Source organism: Oncorhynchus kisutch, linkage group LG13 (assembly GCF_002021735.2).
Source record: "Oncorhynchus kisutch isolate 150728-3 linkage group LG13, Okis_V2, whole genome shotgun sequence".
Taxonomy (NCBI): domain Eukaryota; kingdom Metazoa; phylum Chordata; class Actinopteri; order Salmoniformes; family Salmonidae; genus Oncorhynchus; species Oncorhynchus kisutch.
The window spans coordinates 54,999,508-55,017,683 of NC_034186.2; the positions used below are offsets into that span (position 1 = coordinate 54,999,508).

At 41.5% G+C, this 18,176-nt stretch overlaps 1 protein-coding gene across 1 annotated transcript in view; it reads left to right on the forward strand.

The window, feature by feature from the left end:
- The window catches only part of LOC109901764 (glutamate receptor ionotropic, kainate 3), a 112,378-nt gene that overhangs the window by 62,875 nt on the left and 31,327 nt on the right, over positions 1-18,176 (forward strand). Inside the window, exons 2-9 of the mRNA XM_031786587.1 lie at positions 3,039-3,212; positions 3,617-3,874; positions 4,164-4,345; positions 7,742-7,795; positions 10,883-11,053; positions 12,047-12,190; positions 13,141-13,248; positions 16,032-16,145. Coding sequence (XP_031642447.1) covers positions 3,039-3,212; positions 3,617-3,874; positions 4,164-4,345; positions 7,742-7,795; positions 10,883-11,053; positions 12,047-12,190; positions 13,141-13,248; positions 16,032-16,145 — 1,205 coding nt within the window. The remainder of the gene's footprint in view (positions 1-3,038; positions 3,213-3,616; positions 3,875-4,163; positions 4,346-7,741; positions 7,796-10,882; positions 11,054-12,046; positions 12,191-13,140; positions 13,249-16,031; positions 16,146-18,176) is intronic.

Sequence of the window (18,176 nt, forward strand, 5' to 3'; positions counted from 1 at the left end):
GCAATGGAAACGGAAGAAGCCAAGCCCATTACGCTACTACAATGTCCATATTAGGACAGCCTCAGAGTCACGTAACTTTGAGGCTGTCCTCATATGGGCACCATACACTATTTATGACTGTGAAACCCCATTTGATTCCAAGGGGATGTCATTACTACATTAAGCAATTGCTGGAGTATATACTAATTTGACTGTTAAGAGGATAAAATGTGCATTGCTCAGAAGCACTTTAACACATTTAATAAACAGGGAGACCTGCTCCTTGAGAAGAAATCTGGGGAAATTTGCATCATCCTTTTTCACAATCCTGCCAGAAGCACAATGCCTAGGCTTTAATGGGTTAGGAATTTCCATACGCATCAAATAATGAGGAATAAGCAGCTCAGTTTTGATACCACAATATCCACACTAATAAACAAAGGGGTATATTATTATTGAACGATAGTGACACAGAAAATAAGCACTCCCGGTTAGGCAATGTAATGCAATTTATGACTGAGGATAAACACAAACTGAGATGCAACTTCAGATTTGGGATTTGTTCTTGTGATCCTCAGATTAACATGTTTACTGTTCTTAGTCTGCCTCACAAAGGCCCTTAATTAATCTCTTGGGTTGTAGCCTGGCACCTAATTGCAGGTCCCTAAGTTAATAATTTGGCTCTCGTGCAAATTTTGGTAAATCAGCTGCATTTAAAAGCTACAATAGTTCACTCGAAATAAAAATAAATGAACAGCTGTGTGTGAGAAAAGGCACAAGCCTAAACTATGACATTATAAAAAAAAGTTTGACATAATATAAGTCTATAGTACGTGTCCTGACTGCCTTCGTGAGGCTTATGTGTACAATACCATAAAATTCAGTAAAACAAACACAAGGTCAGATCCTAAAAAACAATTCACACCACACCACTGCATCAATAACAGCAAACACAGTGTCACGCCCTGACCTTAGTTATCTTTGTTTTCTTTATTATTCTGGTCAGGTCAGGATGTGACGAGGGTGGTATGTGTGTTTTTGTCTTGTCTAGGGGTTTTTGTATATCAATGGGGTTTTGTTTTGTCTAGGTATATGTAGGTCTATGGTGGCCTAAGTTGGTTCCCAATCAGAGACAGCTGTTTATCGTTGTCTCTGATTGGGGATCCTATTTAGGTTGCCATTTCCCACTTTGGTTTTTGTGAGTTAATATTTGTGTTCAGTTGCCTGTCAGCACGCGTATCTTATAGCGTCACAGTCGTTTTGTTTAGTGTTCTTCGTGTAAATAAAGAATGTATTCTTATCACGCTGTGCCTTGGTCTCCTCCTCCTGTCAGGAACCTGACACACAGGTCCATTCTAGATATGTGTCCACTTTTACTTCAAAGGCAAAACACTGTTGATGTGGTTTATGTATGACACCTGTTGTGGTGAGGGAAAACATAATAACATTGTTGTTATATTCCACTTAAGACTAAAATGGACTTGTATTGTACAATTGACATTTGTGTTTGAATTGTGCATCCAGTTCTTGCCTCTTGTCAGTGCTGCTAAGCATGAAGCAAATCTCTCTGATACTGTCATGTCTACAGTTGAAGTCAGAGGTTTAATTACACCTTAGCCAAATACATTTAAACTCAGTTATTCACAATTCCTGACATTTTATCCTAGTAACAGTCAAATTAGTATATACTCCAGCAATTGCTTAATGTAGTAATGACATCCCCTTGGAATCAAAGGGGGTTTCACAGTCATAAATAGTGTATGGTGCCCATATGAGGACAGCCTCAAAGTTACGTGACTCTGAGGCTGTCCTAATATGGACATTGTAGTAGCGTAATGGGCTTGGCTTCTTCCGTTTCCATTGCAAATACAGTATTCATACCCCTTAAAAAAAATTGGAAAAGGTTGTTACCGCCTGACATTTAATCCTAGTAAAAACTGCTTGTCTTAGGTCAGTTATGGATCACCACTATTTTAAGAATGTGAAATGTCAGAATGATAGCAGAGCGAATTATTTCTTTCATCACGTTCCCAGTGGGTCAGAAGTTTACATACACTCAATTGGTATTTGGTAGCATTCATTGCCTTTAAATTGTTTAATTTGGGTCAAACCTTTTGGGTAGCCTTCCACAAGCTTCCCACAATAAGTTGGGTGAATTGTGGCCCATTCCTCCTGACAGAGCTGGTGTAATTGAGTCAGGTTTGTAGGCCTCCTTGCTCACACACGCTTTTTCAGTTCTGCCCACAAATCTCCTATAGGATTGAGGTCAGGGCCACTCCAATACCTTGACTTTGTTGTCCTTAAGCCATTTTGCCACAACTTTGGAAGTATGTTTGGATCATTGTCCATTTGGAAGACTCATTTGCGACCAAGCTTTAACTTTCTGACTGATGCCTTGAGATGTCGCTTCAATATATCCACCTCATGATGCCATCTATGTTGTGAAGTGCACCAGTCCCGAATCCAGCAAAGCACCCCCACCCCATGCTTCACGGTTGGGATGGTGTTCTTTGGCTTGCAAGCCCCCCCCCCCCCCCTTTTTCCTTCAAAAGATGATCGTATTTAGTTGTACATGAAAACTTATGCTCCTCATATCTAACTGATACAATATGGCATTTCTATAATACCAAGGGCCCTAAATATAACATGCTCAATTTAGTGATAGTAATAGTGATTTAATTCAATATTTTCTATTATACCTGAGTAGTCTAGTACCTACTCCAAGTTATCTGATCCACCTGTGTTTTAAAGTGAACTTGAAGTGAACCAATGGAGAAGAGAAGAAACTAAGCTTCTGTTCTCTCCTTTCCACTCTCCTCACTCTCTCCCATTACTGCAGCAGACTTCAAAGCTGCTGTTGGTATTCACAGCATTCCCTGAAATGGAGTGGGGCTTTCTCTCTGTTTACAGAGCAAATCTAATGCCGGCTCTAATGTACACAATCTAGTCCACTGCCAGTGTTTAGTGCAAAACCCCTTAAGAATTTTGGCAGTAGTTTCAGACAACTGTGTTCCAGACCAGTTGGCCTTGAGCTAATGTGACTGTCTCCTTTTTCTCAGGGGGGATTTTTGAGCAAACAGAGGGACCGGTGCCGCTCGTCAGCCCAGAGGAGCTTGCCTTTAAATTTGCAGTGAACAACATCAACAGAAACAGGACTTTATTGCCCAACACGACGTTAACGTACGACATACAGAGGATTAATATCTACGACAGTTTTGAAGCGTCGAGAAAAGGTGAGTGACATGCACTTTGTTTGCCCAGGGATTGTGGCCAATGGCCACGCAGTGGAAAGGATGGAAGCAAGGCCATTGGACGACAGCAGACCATAACAAACCAACCTAAAGGTTTATTGCAAGTATTTCTGGCAAGTGGTTTCATTAGTCTAACTCATAGTACTTGGCTGTTATAGATTTAATAGTGTTTTTTTTGTTTGATGTTATTTCATTAACTGCACTCTGAAACCAGGATTTATTCTAGTAGACATATAAGTCTACAACAATTTTTCTTTGTGGTGACAAAACCATTATCCATATAGATTTTTGATAATTCACTAAATACATTATTCTGCTCACTTGTTGAACGTCGTGATATGGTGTCTTTCCGAGAGTTAATTCTCCCTCTGTTCTTGCCATTCTAGCCTGTGACCAACTGTCTTTAGGTGTAGTGGCAATATTTGGGCCCTCACATAGCTCGTCCTCAAACGCCGTCCAGTCCATCTGCAATGCGTTGGAAGTGCCACACATCCAGGTGCGATGGAAACATCACCCTATGGACAACAGGGACACATTTTACGCCAACCTGTACCCCGATTACTCTTCTCTCAGTTACGGCATCTTAGATTTGGTGCAGTTCCTCAAGTGGAAAACAGCCACAGTCGTATACGATGACAGTACAGGTATGATGTTTTCTAACCATTGGGATTGGGGGGGGTTAAGCTGATCTGAGCTAAAGTCCAATCATAGCGATACAAAGCTGCCTAGCGTTTGTAATACTCTACAGTATATACTTTTGAATTGTGATAATTTTGTCTGGGAAATGTTATATGTGTAACATCCACCAAACTACTAAATTACACTTTACAAGAAGCAAAATATTCATTTTGTTAAATGTTTTTGATATGTGTGTGTTGACAGTTGAATGATGTTGTGCGTGGCTGTTAGCTTTCTGATGTTTGTTTCCTAAAGGTCTTATTAGACTACAGGAACTGATAATGGCCCCCTCCAGGTATAACATTAGGCTAAAGATTCGCCAGCTCCCTCTTGACGGAGAGGACACCAGGCCTCTCCTCAAGGAGATGAAGAGAGGACGGGAGTTTCGCATTATCTTCGACTGCAGCCACGAAATGGCTGCACAGATCCTTAAACAGGTGAGAGCCTCACTGGCACTGTTCAAAGCTGACAATTTAACTGATCGAAGCTATAGACAATATCAAATTCATATTCTGCGTTGACATATAGTTGAAGTCGGAAGTTTACATACCTTAGCCAAATACATTTAAACTCAGTTTCACAATTCCTAACTTTTAATCCTAGTAAACATTCCCTGTCTTAGGTCAGTTAGGATCACCACTTTATTTAAAGAATGTGAAATGGCAGAATAATAGCAGAGAGAATGATTTACTTAAGCTTTTATTTCTTTCATCACATTCCCAGTGGGTCAGAAGTTTACATACAGTCAATTAGAATTTGGTAGCATTGCGGGTAGGCTTCCACAAGCTTCCCACAATAAGTTTGGTGAATTCCTCCTGACAGAGCTGGTGTAACTGAATCAGGTTTGTAGGCCTCCTTGCGTGCACACACTTTTTCAGTTCTGCCTACAAATTTCCTATGGGATTGAGGCCAGGGCTTTGTGATGGCCAGTCCAATACCTTGACTTTGTTGTCCTTAAGCCATTTTCCACAACTTTGGAAGTATGCTTGGGGTCCATGCTTGTCCATTTGGAAGACCGGTTTGCGACCAAGCTTCCTGACTGATGTCTTGAGATGTTGCTTCAATATATCCACATAATTCTCATGATGCCATCTATTACGTGAAGTGCACCAAAAGCACCCCCACAACATGATGCTGCCACCCCCGTGCTTCACGGTTGGGATGGTGTTCTTTGACCTGCAAGCCTCCCCCTTTTTCCTCCATACATTACGATGGTCATTATGGCCAAACAGTTCTATTTCTGTTTCATCAGACCAGTGGACATTTCTCCAAAAAGTATGATCTTTGCCCCCATGTGCAGTTGCAAACCGTAGTCTGGCTTTTTTATGGCGGGTTTGGAGCAGTGGCTTCTACCTTGCTGAACGGCCTTTCAGTTTATGTCGATATCGGACTCGTTTTACTGTGGATATAGATACTTTTGTACCTTTTTCCTCCAGCATCTGCACAAGATCCTTTGCTGTTGTTCTGGGATTGATTTGCACTTTTCGCACCAAAGTACGTTCATCTCTAGGAGACAGAATGCATCTCCTTCCTGAGCGGTAAGACGGCTGCGTGGTCCCATGATGTTTATACTTGCGTGCTATTGTTTGTACAGATGAACATGGTACCTTCTGGCGTTTGGAAATTGCTCCCAAGGATGAACTAGACTTGTGTAGGTCTACAGTTTTGGCTGATTTATTTCGATTTTCCCATGATGTCAAGCAAAGAGGCACTGAGTTTGAAGGTAGGCCTTGAAATACATCCACAGGTGCACCTCCAATTGACTCAAATGATGTCAATTAGCCTATCAGAAGCTTCTAAAGCCATGACATAATTTTCTGTAATTTTCCAAGCTGTTTAAAGGCACAGTCAACTTAGTGGATGTAAACCTCTGACCCATTGGAATTGTGATACAGTGAATTATAAGTCTTCAAACAATTGTTGTAAAAATGACTTGTCATGCACAAACTTGCCAAAACTATAGTTTGTTAACAAGAAATGTGTGGTTAAAAAACGAGTTTTAATGACTCCAACCTAAGTGTATGTACATTTCCGACGTCAACTGTACATTCTGGAATTGGGCTTGTATTATTATAAAGTTGTCTTACAAAAAAATCGTTCTGCTTTGAGCCATTCTGAAGCTTTTTGGAAAACGTTATTGCAACAACGTTATTGTGTCAAAACCGAGTTATGTATATCTGTTTATCAAAGCCAATATTATTTGTGTGTGCTTATTTTGGTTGCCTTGATATTTATTGTCTTTTACACTACATATGAAATGCTGTTATTTGATGTTCACACAGCAGGAACACTCTTTGTTGATTTAAATATTGTTCTTGAAGCACATACTGTGGTTTCTGATAAATTGCTGCTGTTACAGATCAGACCAATAAACTGCAAAATATAAACCATCACAGATTTTTCGCTTACAGTATGTGGTGAGGATACAGAATGTAATCCAAATGCATTTTAACATGAGTAGTTCAGTTTACTTTGATGTTTTGATATTCAAAAGATTGCTGGCCTTACACGTCATGACTCTTCTGAGGACAAAGAGATGTTCAGCAACTCTAGTTAGGGTAATGGAGGCTTATGTCAAATGTATCTTGTATTTATTAAACCCTCTTTAAAAATAGACATGTATAACACTACGTTTGAACTTTAATATGGAGTTTGCTGATAGTCCCTGGCCTCCCCACAATGCCCTGCTTTATACCTGTCTGTCGGCACTCTGCAGCCTGTCTGGTGTTCTCACCTAAACGCAACCTCGTCAGTTCATATCCCCCCTCCAGGTGTAGAGAAAATACATGGAAAACATGGCAGGACCAGACCTTCTGTCTGGACCTGTCCCAGAGCTATATCCCAGGTGCCTCTTAAAAAGCGACGACCCCTTTAGCGACGGTTCCATCCGAGAAGCACTTTTTGTCACTTTTCTTTAAGTGGTTTGGCCACCAGGGGAGAGAGGGACAGATGGAGGCCAATGAAATGAGGTTGATGAGGATGTAGTAGAGTCAGGCGAGGGACCCAAAACACACACATCTTAATGTGACTTTGAAAGTGCAGGTTATATATATATATAAAAAAAATCATACACTCTTTATACTCCCAGCCATTTAATGAACATTTAATTTGGGCGCTATACTTTCCATAGGCTGGCAATTCATCCAACAATAATCGAGATCCTATATCTATAAATTGTCATGCGTTGGAAATATTTTTTCCCTTCTAACATCTTGTAGTATTGATAGAGTCATAGATTTTATTTGGAGTCAGTAGGTGCGTTAAATGGAGAAGAGACTTCCACTTCCAAAAAGCACAGCAACTTATTTGCATTACCTTGGGTATTCTTCACAACAGATGGTACAATTAAACAGGAAATACTGCCGCCATGGGAATGTAGAACATTTGAATGTAGATTGAGTGAAATAAGTGGTGGTCGTGATGGAGGGGATGGTGCAATAGGAGGAACAGATTACTGCTCACTTCCTTGATTGAAGGCCTCCTTTCAGGGAGAGAGTCCCGTGATCAGAGCAATTGCAAACCCTTTAAATGCATGGTGTCGAAAAAGCCCTCAGGCAGCGTGGAATCACAACTTGCTTTTACTTTATTACCCAAGGGTCACATTTGCGCCATAATTTCAACAAAAACAGAGGTGACACACAGCGATGGTCAATACACTCATTAAGACCTGTGGCTTTTCTCCCATTGCTCCTGAACAGCTTCAATGGTGTTCGCCGTTTGTTTGCCATTGTTTGTTTTGACTGGATATTGATTGCAAATTACCCCAGCGTGACACAGTGACCTTCTTCATTGTCTTGTCTCTCCAACACCCCCCCCCCCCCCTCCCCCTACAGGCCCAGACGATGGGAATGATGACAGAGTACTACCACTACATCTTCACCACTCTGGTAATTCAAATTGAGTCACATTTTTCCCCATCTCCCCACCATTAGATTTTTTTTGATGAATGCTGCTTAATTGCCGATAGGGGTTTGGATCCGGTCCACAATACCAATTTGGTTTGACTAACTGGCAGCGTAATGGAGTCTTCAATAATTTGCCACCTGTAAACACTTCTCTCGCTCTTAAAGGCAACAGAAGTCTTTGAAAAGGTCGCACAAAGGCAACAGATTTGAAGTAGATGATGGAGAATGTTGCTTGAGAGTTTGATAGAGGAAACATATTCATGCAGATAACCTACAATAAATCTTGAGGGAAGGTAGATTACTGATTAGGCCTATTGTGTAATATGTCAGATTATTTTGGACGTTATCCCTCATTGTGAGACATATTGAATGAACACTACCACATCAGTGTTTTGATTGTAGATTTTGCACAAACAGTTTTCAGGGAGTGCAGCCTTGTCCTTTCCACCCTTTCGAGTGCTGTAGTCTAATGGCCCCTTTTTAGCCACATTTTGTCATTTTGTTCAGAATAAGCACAGGTGTTTTCCATTTACAGTTTTTTTGGAGTCACACCACAATTTGAGTAAGACTTTGGCTCAGGACACTTTGTTCAAGGGTTATACTGTATATGCACATTCTGTGTCCTTTCATCAACAAACTATTCACAGTTCCACCTTGAATATCCCCTACTGCCATATTGAATTTGGAGGACGTCAGAAACACTAACTCACAAAACAGAAACACATTTCTAGGAGGCGACGACCTCCCTCGGGTGTGTTATTGTGTCCTGTGCCCAGTCTGTTCACTACTCCCAGCAGAGTACAAGGCTGGGCAGCACAGATTTAATCTTTCTGTCTGGTGACAAAAGGACAGGGCAGGATTAATACAGTGGTCCCCATGGTGATGGTGCAGGTGGTGCTGTATGTGTTCCTATTGGACAGAACTCTTTATTTCTCTCTCTCGCGGGATCTGTCTCTATCTCTCTCACGCGCTCGCAAACACGCACTCATACTGGGGATCTGGAGGGTGGGGGCTAGACAGACCCTAGCATGATGGACTTGGCCAGTCTGTTGTGATAATGCAATATGGCATACAGGGCCATGGACGTCGCGTGTCATCATTGTTCTGCCATGCGTCGTCATTTGTGTAGGCCTACCGCAACAAACATTTTAACAGTGCCCAAAGCTGTCCCTGTCACACTGTATAGGTCTCAACCAAGTGGGAGAGAAACTGGTTGAGTTATTGATGGTTGAGTACTTCAAATATGATGTAAAATATACAGACACATTTTAGATGATCTATTTTACATTTCTCAAAAATAAATAGGATTTATTAATGGAATGGTATGGGACCGCTAGATCCATCTAAAGCAGTAATACACTGTCATACTGACGGTCATGCCATTTCAAAGATTATACCTGCCTGATTATGAAATGAAATGATGAATACATCTATGGCATATAGGGCAACAATATTCCCCTTGATAATATTCAGTGATAATGTTCATGTTTATCATCCTGGGTGAGGGGAACACCAAATTATTAGAGCGTGAACAGGTAATTCCAGAATGGTAGCAGGGTAATGTAGCAGCAGCCTTGTCCTCTGAAATGAGGCTGTCATGGCTTCAGCCCTTTACACCCTACAGGGTTATCTCCAAGAATCTGTGCTGAGAACGTTATGTTTCCCACCTTCCTGTATTAGTGTATTGTCAGTGATATGGAGCATTTTGAAGGTACAGAGGCACAGAGTGTGTGGTACTGTAATATAGTCTAATGTTGATTCACAAATGCTGAATTTAGAGTTTTCCCAGTCAAGTAACTAAATTCAAAGAATCCATTAGTAACTAAATTAGTTTGAATCCATTACCTGATGGTATTTTTCTACTTTGCAATGGTTGACATTGCCCACAACAACTCAACATCTTCGAATGGCTGTTTGAATTGTGTGCTTGAGTTATAAAATCATTTAAAACATTATTTTTAAGGAACTTGTATGCTTTCGCAAATAAATCTGGTGAACATAACCTGAAGAAAATGGTTTCCCACAAATGGCATTTAGTACGACAGGGACTTTAAAACAATTGTGCCATATGAACTCTACTGCTTGTGGAGAGAATGATTTTTTCTTCTTTTGTATCTGGAGGCAAGCGGTCTTCAGCGTGTGTCTTACACGCTCCCATACCCCCAGCACTAACACCACAGGGTGCTAATGAAATATCTATTATGTTCCTGCAAATGTCTTTTCCGAGGCCCCGTGGCACATTCCAACATGATATGTGTCGACATGTGACTTCACACTTGAGCCGGGATGGCTGCCCTAGAAATTACAGTTGCTCAGAGAAATCTGTGTTTGCTTATGGGTTGCGGAGGGACTGTAGCGGCTGCATTATTAATTGGATCCAGCAGATGAAGTGGTTCCCCTTTTAGGCGATGAACGTCGTCTGCCTCATTTACTCAGGGAATATTTAGGATAAGCCGCAGCGGCAGAACACAAGGTAAAAGGTCACGCCTTCAGGTTTTACTTCTGCACAACAACCAGCCAACACGAAGCTTTGAGACATGATAAAGGAGTCAAAGCACAGTTTTACCTGGTCCCTCTGTATCATGGTAATTCGCATTAAAGAGTTTCGTTCATACTTGCAGTTGGGGTTGTGTATCGTCGTGAAGGTTCAGGTTGAATTACATTGGAGGAGGTCCATTTGAAATGCCATGTTAAGGTCAACCATTCAACATGGTTTCCGTCTAGTAGTTTAAGTGAACCTACCTACTGTACCATACCAAAATGCCTCTGTGAATGAGGATTAGTGAATGGCTTTAACCACACTGAGAGAGACTGACACCAATGCCTTGTGTTTGGCTTCATTGACTGAGGCACACACTACACTCAAAACACCATACCCTTATCCTCCAGACGGCTCAAAGCTCAATCCCCTCTTTCAAAAGCTCCATCCCCTCTTTCACTTTAATGCATCTCCCATTTTACCACCCTCTCTATCCTCTCTTTTCTAACTGTAACAACGAGGTCCCAATCCCAGCCATCTGAAGCTAAACAAGATCATCTACTCTTTGTTTCACCCCCCTCTTTCTGAAGGACCTCATGGCTATCGACCTGGAGCCCTACCGTTTCTGTGGCGTCAACATGACCGGCTTCCGCATCCTCAACGTGGACAACCCTCAGGTGGCGTCCATCGTTGAGAAGTGGTCCCAAGAGAGGCAGATACCTCCCAAGCCCGACTCGGGTCTCCTGGAGGGGATCATGACGGTATGCTTTTGGTCTTCTGTTGTGGAACTCTGAGGCTGATAGTATTCTAAAATCAGCATGAAAGACATCATATTGATATCTATATACCGTGTGTCTTTCACCAGCCCTACTCTCAACATTTTATGTCAATAACATCTTGGGGAAAAAATGCAGATAGAATATTATAGTCTCATCTGTCGTAACAGTACTACCAATATATCTCTACTATTAGTAACAGTATTACTACTTTTACTACATACCACCAATTATGTCAATAATAATGACAATGGTGATCCTTTTGGGGCCTATTATCATCATAAAGCCAGATAAGAAGCACTTGGAAGCAGGATGTTCACAGTCTACTAAATTCTGAACTAATTCTTTCAATGTATTCAGGGGAGCTCCTAATCATTCTCAAATCCCATCACAATGGTCTAAATCCAATAATCACAAATCCCATCCCTGATATTCCAATAAAGCCTCCTTTTACGCTCTAACTTAATAAGCGAGCGTCGCTAATGGGAGATAAAGAGTTATACATGCGCGTGGTATATTCAATATGAATATTATATTGTTGCAATCCCTCGTTGTTTGTTTATCTATTAATGGATTGGACTGGGGTTCAGATACACCCACACGGCACTCTCACAGGTCTCATTATTTCTGTATGGAGAAGGAGGGGTTTTATGGAACGGAGTGCGCTCGCTCTGTGTAGTATGCACTTTTAATTGCTCCCAGGAACTCCGTAAGAGATAGAATCTAGGTGACACAAACATCAAGGTAGGCTGCCTTTAATTTCGTCTTACTCGCCCGGAAAGCTTCATATACATATTTACAAAAGGAATTGAGCTCACTTTCTCGGGCATGCTATCTGGAAAATAAAGAAACGTCTGAGCGCTTTGATTTCCCTTTGTTAGCTTTTTCTCAAACACTTTTTGCTGCTACTGGTGCGAAGGGAGTGGACTCCCCTTGTCCACAGCCCGTCAGCTGAAATAATGTCCCCCTTTATTCCAGACAGATGCTGCTCTGACGTACGACGCGGTCCACATCGTGTCCGTCTCCTACCAGCACGCACCACAGATGACGGTCAACTCGCTGCAGTGCCACCGCCACAAGCCATGGAGGTTCGGCGGACGCTTCATGAACTTCATCAAAGAGGTGATGCTGAGCGTTTTGTTTTCATTTGATGTTGATGTTTGATCTTGTGTGTGATATCCATATTAGGAGATGGTGGATGCCGTACTGTTTGTCTCTGAATCCATTTGACAAATGCAATTACATTTGGAGAAGAAGGAAACATTGTAATCATGGAACATCCATTTTTACAAACAAAAGCAATGTTATCTGGATAAATCTCTTATTCATGGATAGTGTCTCAAAGTAATGAACTACTCAAAGCTGTGTTAATGTTATATCTCCAGCTAAATTCCCTGTATTCATAACCTATTTACAGATGGCAAAACTCACAGTGAGTCATTGTGTCCTATTTTTACTGAAAAGGGAAACTGGTGCGCCCTTCTGTGCACTGTTCACAATAAGACTGTTTGAAACAGGCGAGTCGTATAATCAGCTCTTGTTTCATTTCACAAGAGAGTGTGTGATGACTGTGACTCAGAGTAGTCAGATTAAGGCTGTAGAACATGATGCCATGGTGACACGACGCCTAGTGTACCGAACATCACAAGGCCAGAGCCCGGAGTATAAGTGAGGGGAATGTGTTAGCTCCATAGCTTCATCAGTAGCTCCATCATCGCCAGGGGTAACAGACACATCTCTCTGAGCGCGGAGAAACAGGAGGAGGGCTCTGGTGGGAGGAAGGGAGGGAGGGAGGGGGGGGTGGGTGGGGGGGGGGTATCAGTCGATCATAATGATGGGCAGTTATGTGTTTTTTTCTCCCTTGTGTGGAAACAAGTGAAGGACATGGTCTTTAATTAACACTGTGGTCTGGGAGAAAATGTGTCTGAGGTGTTGGGATGTGAAATGTAATAAAAAAATAAATGCAGCCCAGTGTGTGTGTGTGTGGCCTTGGTGTTTGTTTTTACATGTGTGCGTACTCACATGCTTTAATGAATGAGTGTTAATGTGTGGTTGTGTGTATTTCTCTGCAGTCTCACTGGGAAGGCCTGACGGGCAGGCTGTCGTTCAACAGGACCAGTGGCCTCCGCACAGATTTTGACCTGGACATCATCAGCCTGAAAGAGGAGGGCCTGGAGAAGGTAACACACCTCATTCAGACCACAATGTTTACAACTATCAAACTAACAACACTTTAAAGAAGTATAGTGTTACGTAATAGTTTAGGTTTTCACTTATGAACATGATTGGAAATGTAAAGTACATACAAAAAAATACAACAATAAGCCCATACCCTGGTGATTTTACATATACACATATTTATTTATCATCTCCACAATACAGTACACTCTCTTTCTCTCTTAGGACGTAACATTTGTTTTGCATATCCCCTGTTAAATCGTCTAGAGTGAAAATCTGAAATCCATTCCAGTTTTCTTCTTTAATATGGAACAAATAATGCACAACGGTCTCCATTTGACAGTATCATTTACCTCCTAACAAGGAAGCCAATGGGCTGTTCAAACATAAGCATACGTTAATGGATCATAAAGCAAATTGGATGAGGGAAGACATTAAAGTGTTCATTGCAAGTCTCAAATGGTAATTCGAGTTGTTGCCCGAAATGCTGTTTGCTAATGAGGTGTATAAACCTCACTTTTTTACCCACAAAATAAAGTCAAAAGTTGGCAATGAAGAAGGATAATAATAACTTCCTGTGTTATTTTAAAAGGCAGAGTAGCACCCTGCGGACTATAACTGCTTTGTGGTGATATGGGTTTGTCATGCATTATGGAAACATTAACTCGAGATAAGTGCCATTATGACTTCCTCAAGCGCTCCCGTATGGCAGAGCCTGTATGAGCCTGTATAATAGCTAGGCCATGTCAGCTCCGAGTACCACTGCAGCTCCAGGCTGGAACAACCACAATGCGCCAAACTATTTCCGAATCGCATTCTTCTGCTGTCCTGGGTCTACTGTTCTATTTGCACAGCTTTAGTGTGCTAAAACCAGCATGAAAGACATGCTATGTCGGCCTACTGTGTGCTTTTCTACATCCCTGGTCTCAAGCTTGTTACTTATCCCACAGTACTCAGTGGATTTTGTCTCTTTATATCTGTGGAAATCGGCTTTTGCTAACTGTTCTAGCCAGTAAAGATGGCGACATTTAGGCCTAATCTGCCCTAATTGAATATTAACCCAAGTTTGAGCTCATACTGGAATTAGGAGAGGTTTCCAGTCGGAGTGGAAAATCCACTGACATTAATATAAAAGAGGGAAAAAAGTCAGAAGCTCTCTTTTCCCTGTAGTGGCACGAGTAAATAACTTTTGAATTGCTTCATTGGCTATACACATTTAATGAATTGAGTTAATTGGCCACAATTAGTAAGACTAGGCTGGCATGCAGAGTGGAAGACATGGATATTTTTTTAAGCAGCTCTTCTCTTCAGTTGCTTTTGGGGGGGGGGGGGGGAGAGCTGTTTCACACAAGCTGTAACTAATATGCTTTTCAAATTTGAGCATATGCTCCTCAGTGGATCAAACAGAAGGACTTTATCAGGTGTTTTTCACGCTGGCTGCGATGCAGCGTGTTTGTGTACCTTTTAAACGGATCCACCTCGAGTGCCAGCCAGCCCTGTGAATATTAAATGGCACTTTGGTAGTTACCCATGAAGGAGAAAGAGAGGAGGATGGGAAGGAGGAGAGTAGGGAAAGCGAGTGACTGCGAAGTAGGCATGCAAAATTAGATCGTTACCGACAGTCTACAGGACTGACTATTTTATGGTAATGATATGTTCCAGAGTTGTCACGACAGTATGGAAGGTTTTTTTTTTGCCCAGAAGGCCTTACTCTAGTGCAACTCCTTGTATTTGCTCTGATCTTTTGGTATTTATCTTCGTGAGATTACTCAGAGCAGAACTTCTCTGCCAGAATTCTCAAGCTTTTATATTTCCATTGCCGACAACCCCATGCTGGGCTTTCTTTTCAAAATGAATTGTAGGATTTGTGTTTTGCTACATTCCTAAGGGCACAAAACTGCAAAAATACCAGACCTGAAATAACCATATGATAATTACGCTAGGATGCTTATCTAGTTTGCTATTTTTAATGCTCTGGTTTCTGCATGTGTTTTAACCAGCGAAAGGAGTAGATTATGAAGCCCAAATGGAAGTCTAAATGGAAGACATTGATCAGGAAATTATATTTGATTGCTCTCCCAATTTTTTTCCACATTGCTCACACACATACCACACAGAAATGAACAACCTATCTTCTTTTCCTGCATTCAGAAAAGTGCTCCAATTACCTATTGTGTGTGTTATCAGAGAAGCGTTGCAAGTGAAAAGAATGGTTTGTTGTAGGAGTTCGAAAAGGCTGTGCTCCCTCTTCATTTCAACAATTCACAAGCTATGATATTCACAAGGTATTGGTATTTTTAGAACAAGGCCAACAGAGGTGGTGACAGGTGACAGTTTGGAGAGTCTGACATCTTTTGATACACTAAAGTTGCAGAACACAACACAATGTTTTCGTGTTAGTCTTAGAGACTACTACTGAATTATGTTGTTTAAATTCTAGACAAATTTCACATTTTTGCATATTACTTATGTTCCAAACCATAACACCAGGATGAAGTGAAACATATCCATCATAACTCCATCATTCCCAACAGAACAATTTGATTTCTTAAGACTTCTCTCTCCGACAATGTCAATTCATTTAAAACCTGCCTCCACGTCCCACCACCACCTCTCCCAATAACCTCATGGCGTATAGTGTGTCCAGAGGTGACACAGCCAATCAGCTAATGGAAATGTGTCCCGGTGAGCGCTAATGCAGCAAGGCTTGTGTGATGTCAGGGTCATGAGTTGCCGCAGTAGAAAGGTGAAGTCGAACTCTTACACACTTTTCATCTTCCCACAGGTGGGGAAGTGGAGTGCGTCCGGAGGTCTCAACATCACCGAGGTGCCCAAGCGGAAAGGGATGAACATCACAGACTCGCTGGCCAACCGTTCCCTGGTCATCACCACCATCCTGGTAGGTCAGCTGACTTTGATCAGCCCTTTGTGAAAGATCTCTCTCTCTCTCTCTCAGATTTGAGCTTTTCTGCTTGACAAGCTACTCAAAACATTACCTTAGGAGATGGTACTTTACATATCAGTGTCTTATCATTCAGTATTTTACCGGGAAACCAATTTTCCCTTGCTAGTTATGTATAATTTACATTTGGAAAAATAACATCTTTAAACATGGTCCATGTTAAAAGGTTGAAAAAACATGTTTGGCATTGAGGCCCTCTCTGCTACCACCACTCAGACCGGGAAATCAGAGATATCTGTCAAATGAATCACAGTAAATGAACTGAACACCACCTGGAATTTACCTCGCCAATCTAAATCCAGCTTGGATTGTCAAGAGATGTACTGTAGAGCATCATTATGTCACATTAAGATCACCATGGGGATGTGAGGCACTTGCAGTGCAAGGAGCCCGTAGAGAAGAAGACAGGGAGCCACACTGGACCAGTCTATAAAGTATCCATTAATTACATGTTAGGAAATAAACAGGTGTTCTCTCCCACCAGCTTTCCACATTCATTTGCAGATCGTATATTGTGTATTCATACGCCTGTGAACTGGGAGGTTAGAGGGTCTTTGTGGAGCTATCACTGAGGTGCTGACAATGAACATCCCCCACGAGCTTATTCTGGACGGACACACAAGTTATCAACAATGATAAACACTCTCATTAAGCCTCGATTGGAGCGCAAGGCTGTAATTATGACCGAGGGAGGTTTAGAAGAGATATAATCAGTGCCTTCTGGTGCCAACCATGGGGAGTAGCAACTTCAATCACAAAGACAAGAAATAGAACCATAAAGCAGGTGTTGTTTAGAGCTGCAGCCAAAAATAAATACACAAAATAATAAGATTCAGGGTCAGTTTGAGCCAGATTAAGCCTATTCATGGACTAAAAAACATTGCCTATGGAAATTTCCCATTGGACATGCTTTTCAATCCAGCAGTAAGGTTTAGGTCCAAATCAGCCACTTGCATGGGATCACCTGCATCTTTTGACAGTGTATGATGGTTTAGGAGTATTCTAGAAATCAACACTTTTAGATTGTAAAAGCAGTATGAGAATAGAGCATCAGCAGCACTAATATCAGTGCCTGTGTTTTTTGATCCATTCTGAGCTTAATGACATTGCATCAAACTGATCGCAGCGATCCGCGAATAAGACGTCTGACAGTTTTATGGCGATAACTTCTCGCATTCTACGAAGAGATTAAGATATTTAATGTGTTTCCCAGCTCTCACATGAATTGTTTTCACTCCATTGCCTGTAACTGTGTCTGCATATCTCCTTCCCCATTTTCTTATGTAAACCCATGCTGCGCTAGAGAGTGTGAAACTGGTTTAAACACTTTGATTTGAGTCCAAACCTTGGGGAATTTAAAAGAGTTGGGAAGGCTAGAAACAGATGGTAATGACATTTTTCTTCCCCCCCCTCAACACTTTTGGATCAAGATAATTGGACAACTTGAACAAAGTTTTCCACTAAGCTCTTGCTTTCTATCTAAATGCATTATTATCAAGTATTCCTTGGTTATCATTTATTTAAAGGTAAGGTCCTAATTGCCAACGGCCCATTAGCTACATATTAGGATTTTAACCAATTATTTACGTGACATTTTTCCGTCCCTGAGATGGTATTTTGGGTGTAGAAAAGGACACCTGTTAAGTGTCAGACTAGGATGTGCTAGACCAGGGGTGTTAGACGTGTTTTGATTCTTCCACCAAGACCTCCCTTCAAGGCATTTACCATCAAGACAACATGATTTGAAACAACAGTGATTTCCATATTTTCCCACGGCATTATTATAATATACATCAATCCATTTCTTTTCCACCATAAGCACAGCTAAACCCACCATTATGAAACACACGTTTTTCTGACCGAGGGGTAAACCCGTGTTATGACTGGTTATTTCCCCCTCTTTCATTGCTTTTCTAGCAGCTTTGTGTCACACAAAGACGTGTCCGATGGGAATACAAACTGCAGAGG